Genomic DNA, 11,637 nt, shown 5'->3' on the forward strand with positions numbered 1-11,637 from the left:
TGTGCACCTCATGCAACAGGGATCACGCTAGTTGGTGTATTCTTAACCTGCTGCCTGGGTCCACAGTGGGCTCAGAGTGGCCAATTCTGACTCAGCATTTATCAGGGAATAGTGCAGCAGCTGAGGCTGAAGGACAGCTGCCATACCAGAGGGCTGCAGCGTGTAAGGGACATTGCTGCTTAACTAAGCCACTGTATTTGTTCATCTGCACTGGGTCTTTGTCTTAACCTTGCTCCTGGACAGGTGCTTAGTGAAGAGTGACACACTCCCTAGGAAGAAAGAGTCAGCACTGGCCCTAACCCCAGGTTAAAATACCTGCCACAGTTCTCAGGCACAACAGAAAAATGGTCTCAAAAGTGGCAGCAGTCTGACTATTAACTTGTACTGGAGTATGTGCTCAGGCAGAGGCTGCCTAAGTCTTCTCTCTAATTCAGAAGGTAAGAAGGTAGGAACGCATTCTTGTGGTGCAAAGACATCCCTCCTTGTCTTAAATGCCAATGTGTGAGTGAACTTCAGGAGAAAGGAAAGCAACATGCTCAAAGCACTGGTCTGGTTATTTCTCCCCTAAATGAGAGGAAAACAAAACAAAGGCTCTCGGGTACAGTTGGGATGTTTTTAATGACTAACTGTAACAAACCGCAGCAACCATGAACGAGGTAATTGTACATACACAGTAACCTCCTATGTGTTAGTCTGTAACTAAAGTCTGTAACTTGATCTCAATACTTGTTCCCTCTACCTCCCCCTCACATGAAAGATTCATACACAGTGCAGCTCTGACCCACTGCTCAGAGGCAGCAGAAATACTTTTGTTACCTTCAGTAGGAAAAGCACTGACATAAAAGACGTTTCTGGCCTCTTTTAACTCCCTGTACCTCGGTGTTTGCTTTCATTGATCAGAAAACCTTTCCTGACTGTCAGAGTGGTTGTTTCTCATCAGCAGGAATCATCTGTGAATACACATCTTTTCCTTCAGACATGACTGCTTCTTTCAAAGGCTGTTACTTGATTCAGATGTAATATTTCTATGATCCAAGATGTGTAACTCACATTTATAATCTAATCATTTCATTTGGTAGTGCAAATACAAACTTGGCAATTGAGTGAAGGGGAAAAAAGAATTCTTAACAGGACAACCTTGTCCCATCCTTGCTCTTTCAGGGACTCCTTGGGCAGTCCTATTCAAACTCCACATTTTCTGTGTTAATACACTGATCCCATAAAGGACAATATGTTTTTATAACTCATTGTGTGGAAGGCCTTGAGAGATTCTGCTGGATAAGTCTTGCAAGTGCTTCTTTACCTAGCAGGGAAACAAAACACATCAGTCAATCTTTAGCAACCCTATCCTATAGTCACACTTTGCTATCAGGGTCTGTGACACCAGAAGAGCAGGGGCCAGGGAGATTTCAGGCATTACAGAACAAGGTCTGTGAAAAATCATGCACAGGCTGTAGCAGATGTGGAGCAGGGCTGTGTCTTAAATTCCTCTTCTGGCAGCCACTCAAATGGCACCAAAAAATCCATGCTGGATAATCTACATCCCTTCTGCCACTGAGGTACACTTTCAGCCTGTGAGTCTGGTGGATTTATACATACCTTGTATCCCAGTTCTTTTGTCTTTTCTTCCAGCATGGCATATTTCTCTTTGTTTCTGTTCAGGTGATCCTTGTCACCAGTTCCCTCTATGTGCTTCAGCTTCTCGTGGGAAATCTCCAATTGCTTCTGATAATGATGGTGTTTTTCAATTTTTGCTTCAAAGTGTTTCAGCTCCTCCTAAGACAACAAACACACACAAAGCTTCAAAGGGTTTTCTTTCCAAGCTTTCCTCTCTCTCTCTTCTTACCAAGATATAAAGTCACAGAATGGTCTGGGTTGGAAGCGACCTCTGAAACTCATTTAGTCCAACTCCCTCTGCAGTCAGCAGGGACATCCTCACTAGATCAGGTTGCTCAAAGCCCTGTCAAGCTTCACTTTGAATGTCTCCAGGGATGGGGCCCCAACCACCTCCCCAGGCAACCTGTTCCAGTGTTCCACTTCCCTCATGGTAAAGAACCTGCCCCTAACATCTAATCTGTATCTTCTCCTCTCTAGTTTGAAGATTAGAGATGTTTGAAATGCTGGGCTACTATGTCAAGCACAGAAAACTTTTTCACTTCTAACTGGAATTCTGCTTACCCGAAAAGATTCAAGTTCCTTCTCAGTGAAATTGGCTGATCTGGCCATGTCCCACAGATCAATCACTCTGGGTTCTTCAAATTCTAAACAAACACAGACCACCAAATGAACATCTGGACATGCTGCTTTTACCCAAGCTGAGCATGCTTTCCCACAGGCAAACCCACAGATACACTGAGCACTGCATTGCTAACAGGTCTAGTTAAAGGGAGAAAATGCAAGTACTTCACTGTAGCATTGCTGGAGTAAGGATTTTTTTAAGGGGTAAAGCCCCTTAAAGGAGCTAAAGCATGGCATCTCTTGCCTTGCATGTTGCCTCCCTTGCCTGCCCTCCTGAAGATGTAACATCCCTTCTCAGAGAGGCACAGCAGACCAGGACCATCCTTGTCAGTTTCTCCTTATCCTTTCATCACGCTTCTAGTGTTGGGTTTAAACACAACAGGCTGCTGTACCTCTCCAGTCCCTGGTAGGGACACCAGGTACTGTGACACTGTGGCTGCATCTTGTTACCTGCCCATGATCTGTATTTTTTTTTCTAAGTGAACTGAACCCCAAATGAGCAGGAACCCCAAATAAGCAGAAACCCCACTGCATCATACCACTGGTGGTGTCATATCCCTGGTGACTGACTTTACGCAGTCGCTCAAAGCCCTGATTGATGCTTCTCAGCTTCTCTTTGAGTTCTCTGTGCTTGTTGTGCAATATCTCCTCTTTCACCAGGTTCTCCTCAGATGGGTTGATAACATTTTTGTGGATATCTGTTGAAGAAGGAAAGTGTTAGTGGTTTTTGGCCAAACTCCAATAGGTCAGAAGCTCCAAAAATAGCCCAGATGTGAGGCGAATTAAAAATGGTAAATCTGCAGCAGGTGAATGTGAGGGGAAACATCAACAAGCACAACTGAGAAGCAGTAAATCCTTTTGCAGGTCAGAGCTAAGATCAATGCCTCTCAGTGCTCTGGAGAGTGGAGTTACAGAAATGCATTTTAAGTCCCACTGGCCAACAGCCAAGATTTTTAGTAAGGAAATGTTCTTATTTTCCTAGGTTAGCAATATCCCAAAGAAATGAGATAGGGATGGCTGATGAGTCCTGTGTTTTCTTTCCTGGCCATTTCATGAACCCATGAGGACATCTGATGTTGATTTCCAGCAGCTTCCAGCTTGGATTTTACAGTGTAAACATCAAACTCCCTCAAAGCTTTAGAATACTTTGGCTCCAAAGATTTTACTTGGATTAGTACAGCAAGCTGGACTCGGATCCTTGATGTTGTAACACATCTCAGGCTCAGTGCCTAAGATTATACAACAGATCCCCTTGGGCTCCCGGCTGGTGAGATACAACATGCATGTTCTGCAGACTGTAGGACTACATTTTGCAGCAGTGGATCTATGTTTGCTGCATAATTTCCACTCAGCTGCCATGGCCATGGTTGCTCATCTGGTGAAACACAGGCAGAAGCAGCAAAGTGAAACGGCACCGTTTTCATCAGCTGGTGAGATCCCTGGCAGCTACTGCAGAACTCAACCCCCCAAGTGTCTGGCAATGCCAGCATCTACAAGCAGGAATGTCAGCCCTGAGGTGTTTCAAAGACAACTGGAAACAGTGGAGGCAACAGGCAGGGCAAAGAGCAGAACCCAGCTGGAAACATTAGAGGCACCTTCTGTCCTGCTCACGGTCTCCAGCAGGATGTTGTATTCGTGAATCTTGTCTTTGTGATGCTTAAACTCTCGCCAAAGCTTGTCCAGCTCCTCGGCAGAGAACTTCCCAGAGCTCTTGGCCTGAAAGAAACACCAGCAAGTTCTGCTTTCCAGGCCAAGTGCTTTTGAGTGTACTCAACAAAACCTCTTTTTTTGCACTTCCCATCACATTTAGAAAATTAAGTGCAGCTTTTCCTGAGTATATTTTGTTTCAAATCCTTTTATACTAATGTGAGCTCAGGATTTAGACACTGGTGGACATGGTGGCTGTGCTCATGTCAAAAGACAATTTGCTTCAGACTTGCTCTGGACTACCCAGTGAAAGGGGACACTTCTATTCCACAGGAAACATTTTAAAGAGAAACAAGGGCCCTGGAGCTCCACATGCCAACTGCAAGGGCACTGTCTGCACGAGGGATGCAACCTGATCTTAAGCACAGTCTTTACTTGATCTTGCTGTTCTGCAAGTGGAGATTTTATCACTGCTGTGCATCTGCTCTGCAGCGATTTCTTCTTCACTAGACTACTTTCAGCAAGCAGACAGGCAGCACTTGCTAAGAGCCAGGCAGCTGGAGCTCTACCCAGAAATCTGGTGGCAGATTTTCTGCAGTGCACAAAGCAGAAGTGAATATTTTTCATACCTGCCTCAATCCGCTTCTGTGGTGTGCTTAGGGATTATTTCTAACCAATGCACTTCACTGTCCCCCAAAGCACCTGACCTCATGTTCCTTGGCAGAGCTGCACCTAACTACAAGTAACATCTTCAATTCCACAAAGATTTTCTCTGCTTTACTACCACTGTGCTAGACTGGTGTTAAGAATTCTTTGCTCTCTTGTTTCTCAAAGCTTGAACTATTTCAATTTTGAAGATCCTGGCTTCACCAGTTTTAACTTCTGAACCTGACAGTACATTACCTGGGTTTTATGCATACCTAATTTCAATGGAATACCAGGTTGGGCAAGTCCTTATCTCTCACTATAGATTTCATTCTTTAAGAGCCTATGAAATGAATCTATTTAAAACACAACAAACAGGGAAAGTGGCACAGCTCTACTGCCACACAGTCTTGACAGCCCCACAAGGGAAATCCTGAGACCAGTGAAACCTGGATCCAGGATCTTACTCCCCATGCAGACTCACCTAGGTGTTTGCTTTGGCAAAGAGAACCTGCCACATCTGGTAGCCTGGAGGCAGGTAGGATGCCCTTGGGGCACAAAGAGGTGAGCTACAGAGCACGGCAGGTTGGCCAATAGTTCAAAGTAGTAAAACTACTCAGTGCCAAGTCTGGGGGCTCTCAGAAGGACAGAGACAATAGTGCAGTGAAAAAACACTTCTTTCCTACACTCCAGTTCCTGGAAACTTTCCTCACCTTGCTCCATAACTTTTCCAGTCTTGGATCATCTAGTGTATCACTTTCTGTACCATCTTTAATGTAGTTGGTATCGACCAGCTGAGAGTCCTTCTTTCCATTCATTCCATATTTGGTCATAATGACTACAAGGGAATAGAGGATACAGAAACATTAGAATTAACCCATGGATGTGTGGAAGAGGAGGTGCATGGGCTGCACCCTTGACGTGCAGAGCTGGATTTTGCAGCTCATAGCCAGAAAAGCTGACAGTATGTAACAAGAGAGGCCTCAGATTTAATGGCCTCTTCTGAAAGTATCGGGAGCAGAGGAATCTGTCAGCCTCCTGTAGCTCCCCCCTGCTGACCTCCAGAGAACTTTTGTGTGCTCTGGGAAGACAGCCTGTAATCTAGTGGTTCAAACACAAACACAGGTATCTAACCACATGTCTGAAGCCAAGTCCTTCTGCAAAGGTAATAGCTTATCTGTTAAGTTTCCTCTAAGTCCTTCCAAAGATATACCTTACCATTTAAGTTGCGCCTGAGTTTGGCTTCTTTCTCTCCATCTTCATCTAGCCCTTCAGCCTTCAATTTTTTCCAGCTGAGTTCATCCTTTTCTTGTATTTTTAGATCACTGTGCAACTCTGCCAGTTTCACAGCAGAGAGATGAAGCTACCGGGAACAGAAAGAGGTTTGCATGCAGTTATGTGGAGTCACCTCTTGCTGCAAGAAGCCAGCACAGCACAGCATTCTTTTATTTCAATGCTTTGTGTCCACCTGAATGTAGGAGCCTTAAGGTATGAGCCACTGCATACACAACACCTCTCATCTATGAACAGGGAGTGAGGTTCGGGTTGGATGTTAGCAACAATTTCATTGCAGAAGGAGTTCTCAGGCCTTGGAACAGGCTGTGCAGGGAGGTGGTGGAGTCACCATCCCCAGAGGTGGTCAAAAGACACATGGATGTGGTGCTTAGGGACATGGTTTAGGGGCCTATCCAGGGTACAGGCAATGCAGAAGTAATATTAACCACATTCTTTTGCCTGCAAGCACTGAACCTTTACCATCCATGCCCCTAACTTCCAGCCTCCACAATATTCAGGAGAGGAGTATGGGTTGGCATTGTGCTCCTCCCCTCCTGTTGGAACCATTCTGATTGGCTGTAATTAAGTGTTTCCACCACACTAAAATGTTTTTACTGTATTTTCACTTAAAATATTTATTTTTTTTTTTAGCTCCAAGTGAGAGATACTTAATTATCACTGTCAAAATCAACCCTTCTGGGAGTGGTGACTACATTGCTTGGTATAAAAGAAGGTGGAGGATGTCTTTCTGTCCAGTGCAGTGAGCTCCCGTTCTGTGCAAAGTAGGCACTATGGCTATCTGCAGCAGACAGATGTGACCATCACCTCCCTTAACAAAAAGGGCTAAAGCAGTAAAGCGGTGAGTGCAGGCACCAGCCCCCGAGCTGCACGGCACCAGAGGAACTCCTCTCTCCCCCTTCCTGCGCACGTATGTGTTTTAACTGCTGGATTTACACATGGGAATATCCCTAGACGGAGAGAAATACGGCAGGTGGGAACGAGAGGAGCTCCTGTGCGAAGCCCTTTGCCAGCATCGCCGTTCCCCGCCGCCTGGCCCGGCCCCGGGGAGCGGGGCTCTGCGAGTCCCGTTCAGAGCTGCCGGTCAGTGTCAGCCCGGCCTGAAAACCAAAGCCCCTGGCGGTCCAGAGGCCCAGCACCGAGCCGGGGCCTGCCGTGGCGACGCCGGGCTGGGCAGCCTGGGCTTCCCCTCATACCCAGCCCTCCGCCCCAGCTGCCGCCTGCGCCGCTTCCCCCTCTGCATCACACCTGCTGCCACTGCTGCCTCGAGAGGAGCGTTCGGAGCAGCCAAGCCCGACCCTAGGTGCCGCTGGGAGCGCCCCGCGGAGGGCCGCCAGGGCCCCGCTCCTGCGCACCGCCTCACTTACCCGCTGCGCCTTCTCCCAGACCTGGTTCAGCTTCACCACCCGAAACTCCCCGCTCTCCCGGCGCCTGGCGCCGGCGTCTGCCAGGCCCTCGTTGGCCTCCCGGGAGTACTTGCTGGGTTGGACACCGGCGGCAAGGAGGCAGGCGGCAGCGAGAGCCGCCAGAGCGCTGCAGGCCGCCATGTCGTGCCGGGTGCGGAACTACAGGGCCCGAGATGCCGCTCGGCTCCCCGCCCCCGGCGGTGCGTCCTGCTCGGCCGCGGCAGGGGTCTGGGTGGGGAGGGGCGCTGGAAAACCAGGGCAGGGCGATAAGCTGGTGGATAGGGTGGGCTCTGCGTAGCGGGACGCTTGGGTTTGAGCTGTTTATCGTCAAGCGACTCGGTGTCATCCGTGTCTGAGCGGAGACCTCGCTCTCTGCAACTCCCTGAGAGGAGGCTGGAGCCAGGTGGGTGTCGGTGTCCTCTCCCTAGTAACAAGTGATGGGACGAGAGGAGACGGACGCAGGCTGCACCAGGGGACGTTTAGGTTGGGCATTAGAAGAAAATTCAGCGCTGAAAGGGTTGTCAAGACTGGAACGGGCTCGCTTTTTGTTTATTTATTTCGTATTGTCCTTCTTAAAAGAGAAACGCTTGATGGAGAGCACACTGGGAAGGACTGGCTGGGGAGCAGGAGCTGACCCGGGATGGAGATAGGGAAGCAGTGTGGGAGATGCTGCGGGGCCAAGGCTGCCCTGCACAGGGGGAAGCAGTGAAGCCGACGTACGAGGAGGGCAAGAGGGTACCCATGGGCCCTTTTCTTTTGTGCCGGGGCTCCAGCAAGGGCTTCAGAGACACAGGGAAGGTTTGATGATAAGCAAGCCACTTTATTTAGGTAGCTGTCACAAGTCCTGATCCGTTAACAGGCATGTCGATGCTTTCAGAATGGCTTTTTGGTTGTATTTCAACTTGCTCAGCAAACAAAATCTAGTATGAGCGGTGTTGGCTGGTTAGAAGAAGCGTCCTGGTTGCAGACAGATGCAGCTGGAGCAGCCTGTCGTGTGCGTGGGGCCGAGCTGCGCTGGGGCGGCAGCAGGGCAGGGTCACTTCTGTGGGCTCTGGAAGTGCCTCAGGTAGGCCTGCACCCAGGGCGCCTTGGGGTCCGTGCACACTTGGGCCCCTCTCTTGGTGACCAGGCTGCCAGGCGGAAAACAGTGTTGGGCTGCTCAGCCAGGGCAGCGGGGTGCCTGTGCTGCTGGCAGCACCCTGGGCATCCCTGGCCTGCCCCGTCCCCCTGCTAGGCTGCCTGGGGCAGGCGTGGGTGCAGGGCTGGCTGCCACGCCGAGCCTGGCAGTGCTGGGTACTCACACGATGGCGGGCAGGGAGCAGGTCCCGCTGACGCGGTAGGCAGAGGCGACCATTCTGAGCGGGACACGGCGTTGCATGTACTTGAAGCAGCACAGGCTGGGGACTGTGGATGCAGAGAGACAGCCCCAGTGAGACCTTTCAGTGCGGCAAAGGCTCTGCCTGAGGCTCCTGGAGGTTTTGCTGTCACCAGTGCTGTATCCCTGAGGGCCACCCTCTGGAAGCTTCTGTGCCTGAGGCTGCCTCCCCACACCCGTGATGACCACCCGCTTCCAGCCCTGCCCACAGACACGCGGATCTTCTCAGTGAGGCTTTTCCCAGGGAGAGCAAACCTTCTGTTGTCTCAGAGGATGAGGCAATGCCAGAGCAGATGGCCAGCAGGAGCAGAGCGGCCAGCGCAGCTGTGAGGACCTTCATGGTGCTGCAGAGGCCAAAGGAACCGAGACCGGAGCTAGAACTGGAGCGGCTGCAGGACTCTCCTCTGCAAAACGCTCACCCCCTGCTGCTGCCACTCTCCTTTTATCCTCTAGTATCTATGGGTGCAGGGTTCTAAGAAGAGAAAACACGTGTGTCATTCTGGGAGAATGATGCTGGGATCACCCAGTTTTGCTGAACTAAGGAAGGCAAAAAAACCACAGAAAGGGAAGCACTGACCCAAGGCTGCAACTTTACGATTCAAGAGAGCAGATCTGGTGAGGAGCAGCTGAGTAAATGGGGTTGCTTAGTCTGAGGAAAAGGAGGCTGAGGGGAGACCTCATTTCTCTCTACAGCTCCTTGAAAGGGAATTGGGGCCAGGTGCGTGCCAGTCTCTTTTCCCCAGTAACCTGTGATGGGATGAGAGGAAACTACTTCAAGCTGTACCAGGGCAGGTTTAGACTGGACATGAGGAAAAATATCTTTACTGGAAGAGTTGTCAGTCATTGGAACAAGCTGCTCAGGGCAGTGGTTGAGTCACCACCCTTGGAGGTATTTAAAAGATGTGACACTTGGAAACATGGTTTAGTGATGTGCTTGGTTGTGGCACAGCTGCACACATTGATCTTCAGGTTCGGATCTTAACTGATTCTACAGTTCCATTCTGTGACTTTCATGGTGCTCTGAGAGGCCCAGGGGAACCACAACTGGGGGTGGAGTTGGGGTAGCTGCAGAGCTTTCCTCTGCTTGATGCTCAGCCCCTATGGTCCTCCCTTTGTTTCCCCAAAGTTTCTAGGAAAGAAAGTGCATGCATTGTGCCAAGGGAGTTATGCCAGGTCTCCATCAACTGCAGAAGGGGAAGTGCCAGCCAAGGGGCTCTGACTTTCAGATTCCTTTTGAGTTTTCAGCAGGGACTGGCCAGAGCCCAAATTCTTGCAACACCAATCCTGCTGCTGCTGCAAGAGCTAGGCTAGGGCATTAAGCTCCATGATCACAGTGTGAGGAAATCAGAACAAGGCCAGAAAAAAGGAAGAAAAGAAAGTAGCAAGTTTTGCTTCTCTCTTCTGAGGCTGCACTGGTGGGGACATGTGGGAATTAATGTTTGGGATTGCAAATGCTGGCCCTTTTCAGTCAAAAGGTTGCAGACTTCATCCCTAATTAAAATCCTTTAACAAAGAGGTGTAAGTTTGGGGTTGAGAATGGTGGCAGGCTAGGCTGTGGGCTCAGATTGCTGCTTCAGCCATTCAGCAGGGTGGCAGAGTCCAAGCCATAGGCTCCCAGAATGGTTTGGGTTGGAAAGGACCTTAAAGATAATCCAGTTCCAACCTTCCTGCCATAGTCAGGCACACATCCTACTCGACAAGGCTGATCAAAGCTCCATCCAACTTGGCTTTGAACAGTTTGGGGGAGAAGGCATTTGCTGCTTCTCTGGGCAACCTGTTCCATCAGCACCATCTGCACAGCAAAGAACTTCTTCCTAATATCTAATCTAAATCTCCCCTCTTCCAGTTTAAGCTGTTGCCCTGTATCCTGTCTCTACACCTAATTGATAGGACAGGAAGCCTCCAAATCAGGGTGGTTTTGGAGATGCCTGGTTGTCTTTGCTCGGTTGGTGACACAAAACTTTCTCTGTGCCTGGTGTCTGCCTCTCAGTATGATTTGGTAAATGTGGAGGCACCCTTTTGTTTTGTTTTTGGTAAGTAACAGAAGAGAAAGCATTGTTCTGCATCTTATCAATTCATTTTCACAGAGTTATATGTAGTTCCTTATATTCTAATTCACCTTAAATTAAAGAGCATTCATTCAGGTGAGCTTTGGGTTTCCCAGGATAAAATAGTCTGCAGTACACATCTGGAGTAACCGAGCTGAAATCTCTCATCAAAGACACAATCCTACTTGTCAGGACATAAAGCCTGTTCCTTCACTGTGCTGTTCTGCACATCTCAGCCCAAGGTCAGAGTCAGCTTCTAGACACCAATTTTGACTACTTAAGCTGCAGAGCTAACGGAGCCTGGATTGCTCTAATATTCCCTTAAGGAACCTGTGGTAGCTCACTGTGCTGGAAAGTCATAATTGTCTGGTAAGCATTTTGCACACTTAGGCAGCCCAGAGGCTCACAGCTGTACCTGAGACACTGCTGTAAAGTTTCCTGCTCAGTGCAGACTCAGTTTGCATCCCAGAGAAGCAGTCTTCATCTCAGCATCTGTCTCCATGCTCCTCTGCATGGCTGGCTCTCAGTTCTCTGCTCGAGCAAACCCAAGCAGTGTGTCTTCTTCAAGTATCAGATGGTTTCTTGTTTCAAATCTGAATCAGAGGAAAACTGCTCTTGTAGTACGGATGAAACTTGTTTGGTGGTTTGTTTTGTTTCTCTTTTTCATATGGTTTTGTCCATTCAAATGAAGTTCAGCTTCTTTTTCTGCAGTAGCTTTTTTAGTTGCCTTGAATTCCATTCTGTGCATTCAAGCAGAAAGATAAACAGAGGCAACCTGAAGAAAACAAACTTCATAACATGCTGAAAAGGTGAACTGGGGAGATGTTTGTTATTACATTAGCTTCTTACCTATGTCTGTCATGTGAATTACTGGAACATTGAAGAGAACCACCTAGATTGGTATTCTCAGGGAGTGGCTCCTTGCTTCTCTGCTCTTCATTTTGGTGGAAGAACAAACCAAGCATTGGTGCAGTGTGACTGCAAA

At 48.8% G+C, this 11,637-nt stretch overlaps 2 protein-coding genes across 2 annotated transcripts; both read right to left on the minus strand.

Moving 5' to 3' along the window:
• Positions 1 to 599: 599 nt before the first annotated feature.
• On the minus strand, positions 600 to 7,419 carry LRPAP1 (LDL receptor related protein associated protein 1). Its single transcript, XM_064151617.1, has 8 exons — positions 7,191 to 7,419; positions 5,749 to 5,893; positions 5,244 to 5,368; positions 3,834 to 3,954; positions 2,778 to 2,936; positions 2,179 to 2,261; positions 1,600 to 1,776; positions 600 to 1,303 (listed from the first exon to the last, which is right to left on the minus strand). The coding sequence occupies exons 1-8, from the start codon at positions 7,368 to 7,370 to the stop codon at positions 1,238 to 1,240; spliced, it is 1,056 nt and encodes a 351-aa protein (XP_064007687.1). The 5' UTR covers positions 7,371 to 7,419; the 3' UTR covers positions 600 to 1,237.
• Positions 7,420 to 8,028: 609 nt separating this feature from the next.
• On the minus strand, positions 8,029 to 9,052 carry LOC135179606 (C-C motif chemokine 3-like 1). Its single transcript, XM_064151618.1, has 3 exons — positions 8,860 to 9,052; positions 8,531 to 8,633; positions 8,029 to 8,359 (listed from the first exon to the last, which is right to left on the minus strand). Exons 1-3 carry the CDS (start codon positions 8,942 to 8,944, stop codon positions 8,266 to 8,268), a joined length of 282 nt encoding a protein of 93 aa, XP_064007688.1. The 5' UTR covers positions 8,945 to 9,052; the 3' UTR covers positions 8,029 to 8,265.
• Between the last annotated feature and the right edge of the window lie 2,585 nt (positions 9,053 to 11,637).

Source organism: Pogoniulus pusillus, chromosome 11, assembly GCF_015220805.1.
Source record: "Pogoniulus pusillus isolate bPogPus1 chromosome 11, bPogPus1.pri, whole genome shotgun sequence".
Taxonomy (NCBI): Eukaryota; Metazoa; Chordata; class Aves; order Piciformes; family Lybiidae; genus Pogoniulus; species Pogoniulus pusillus.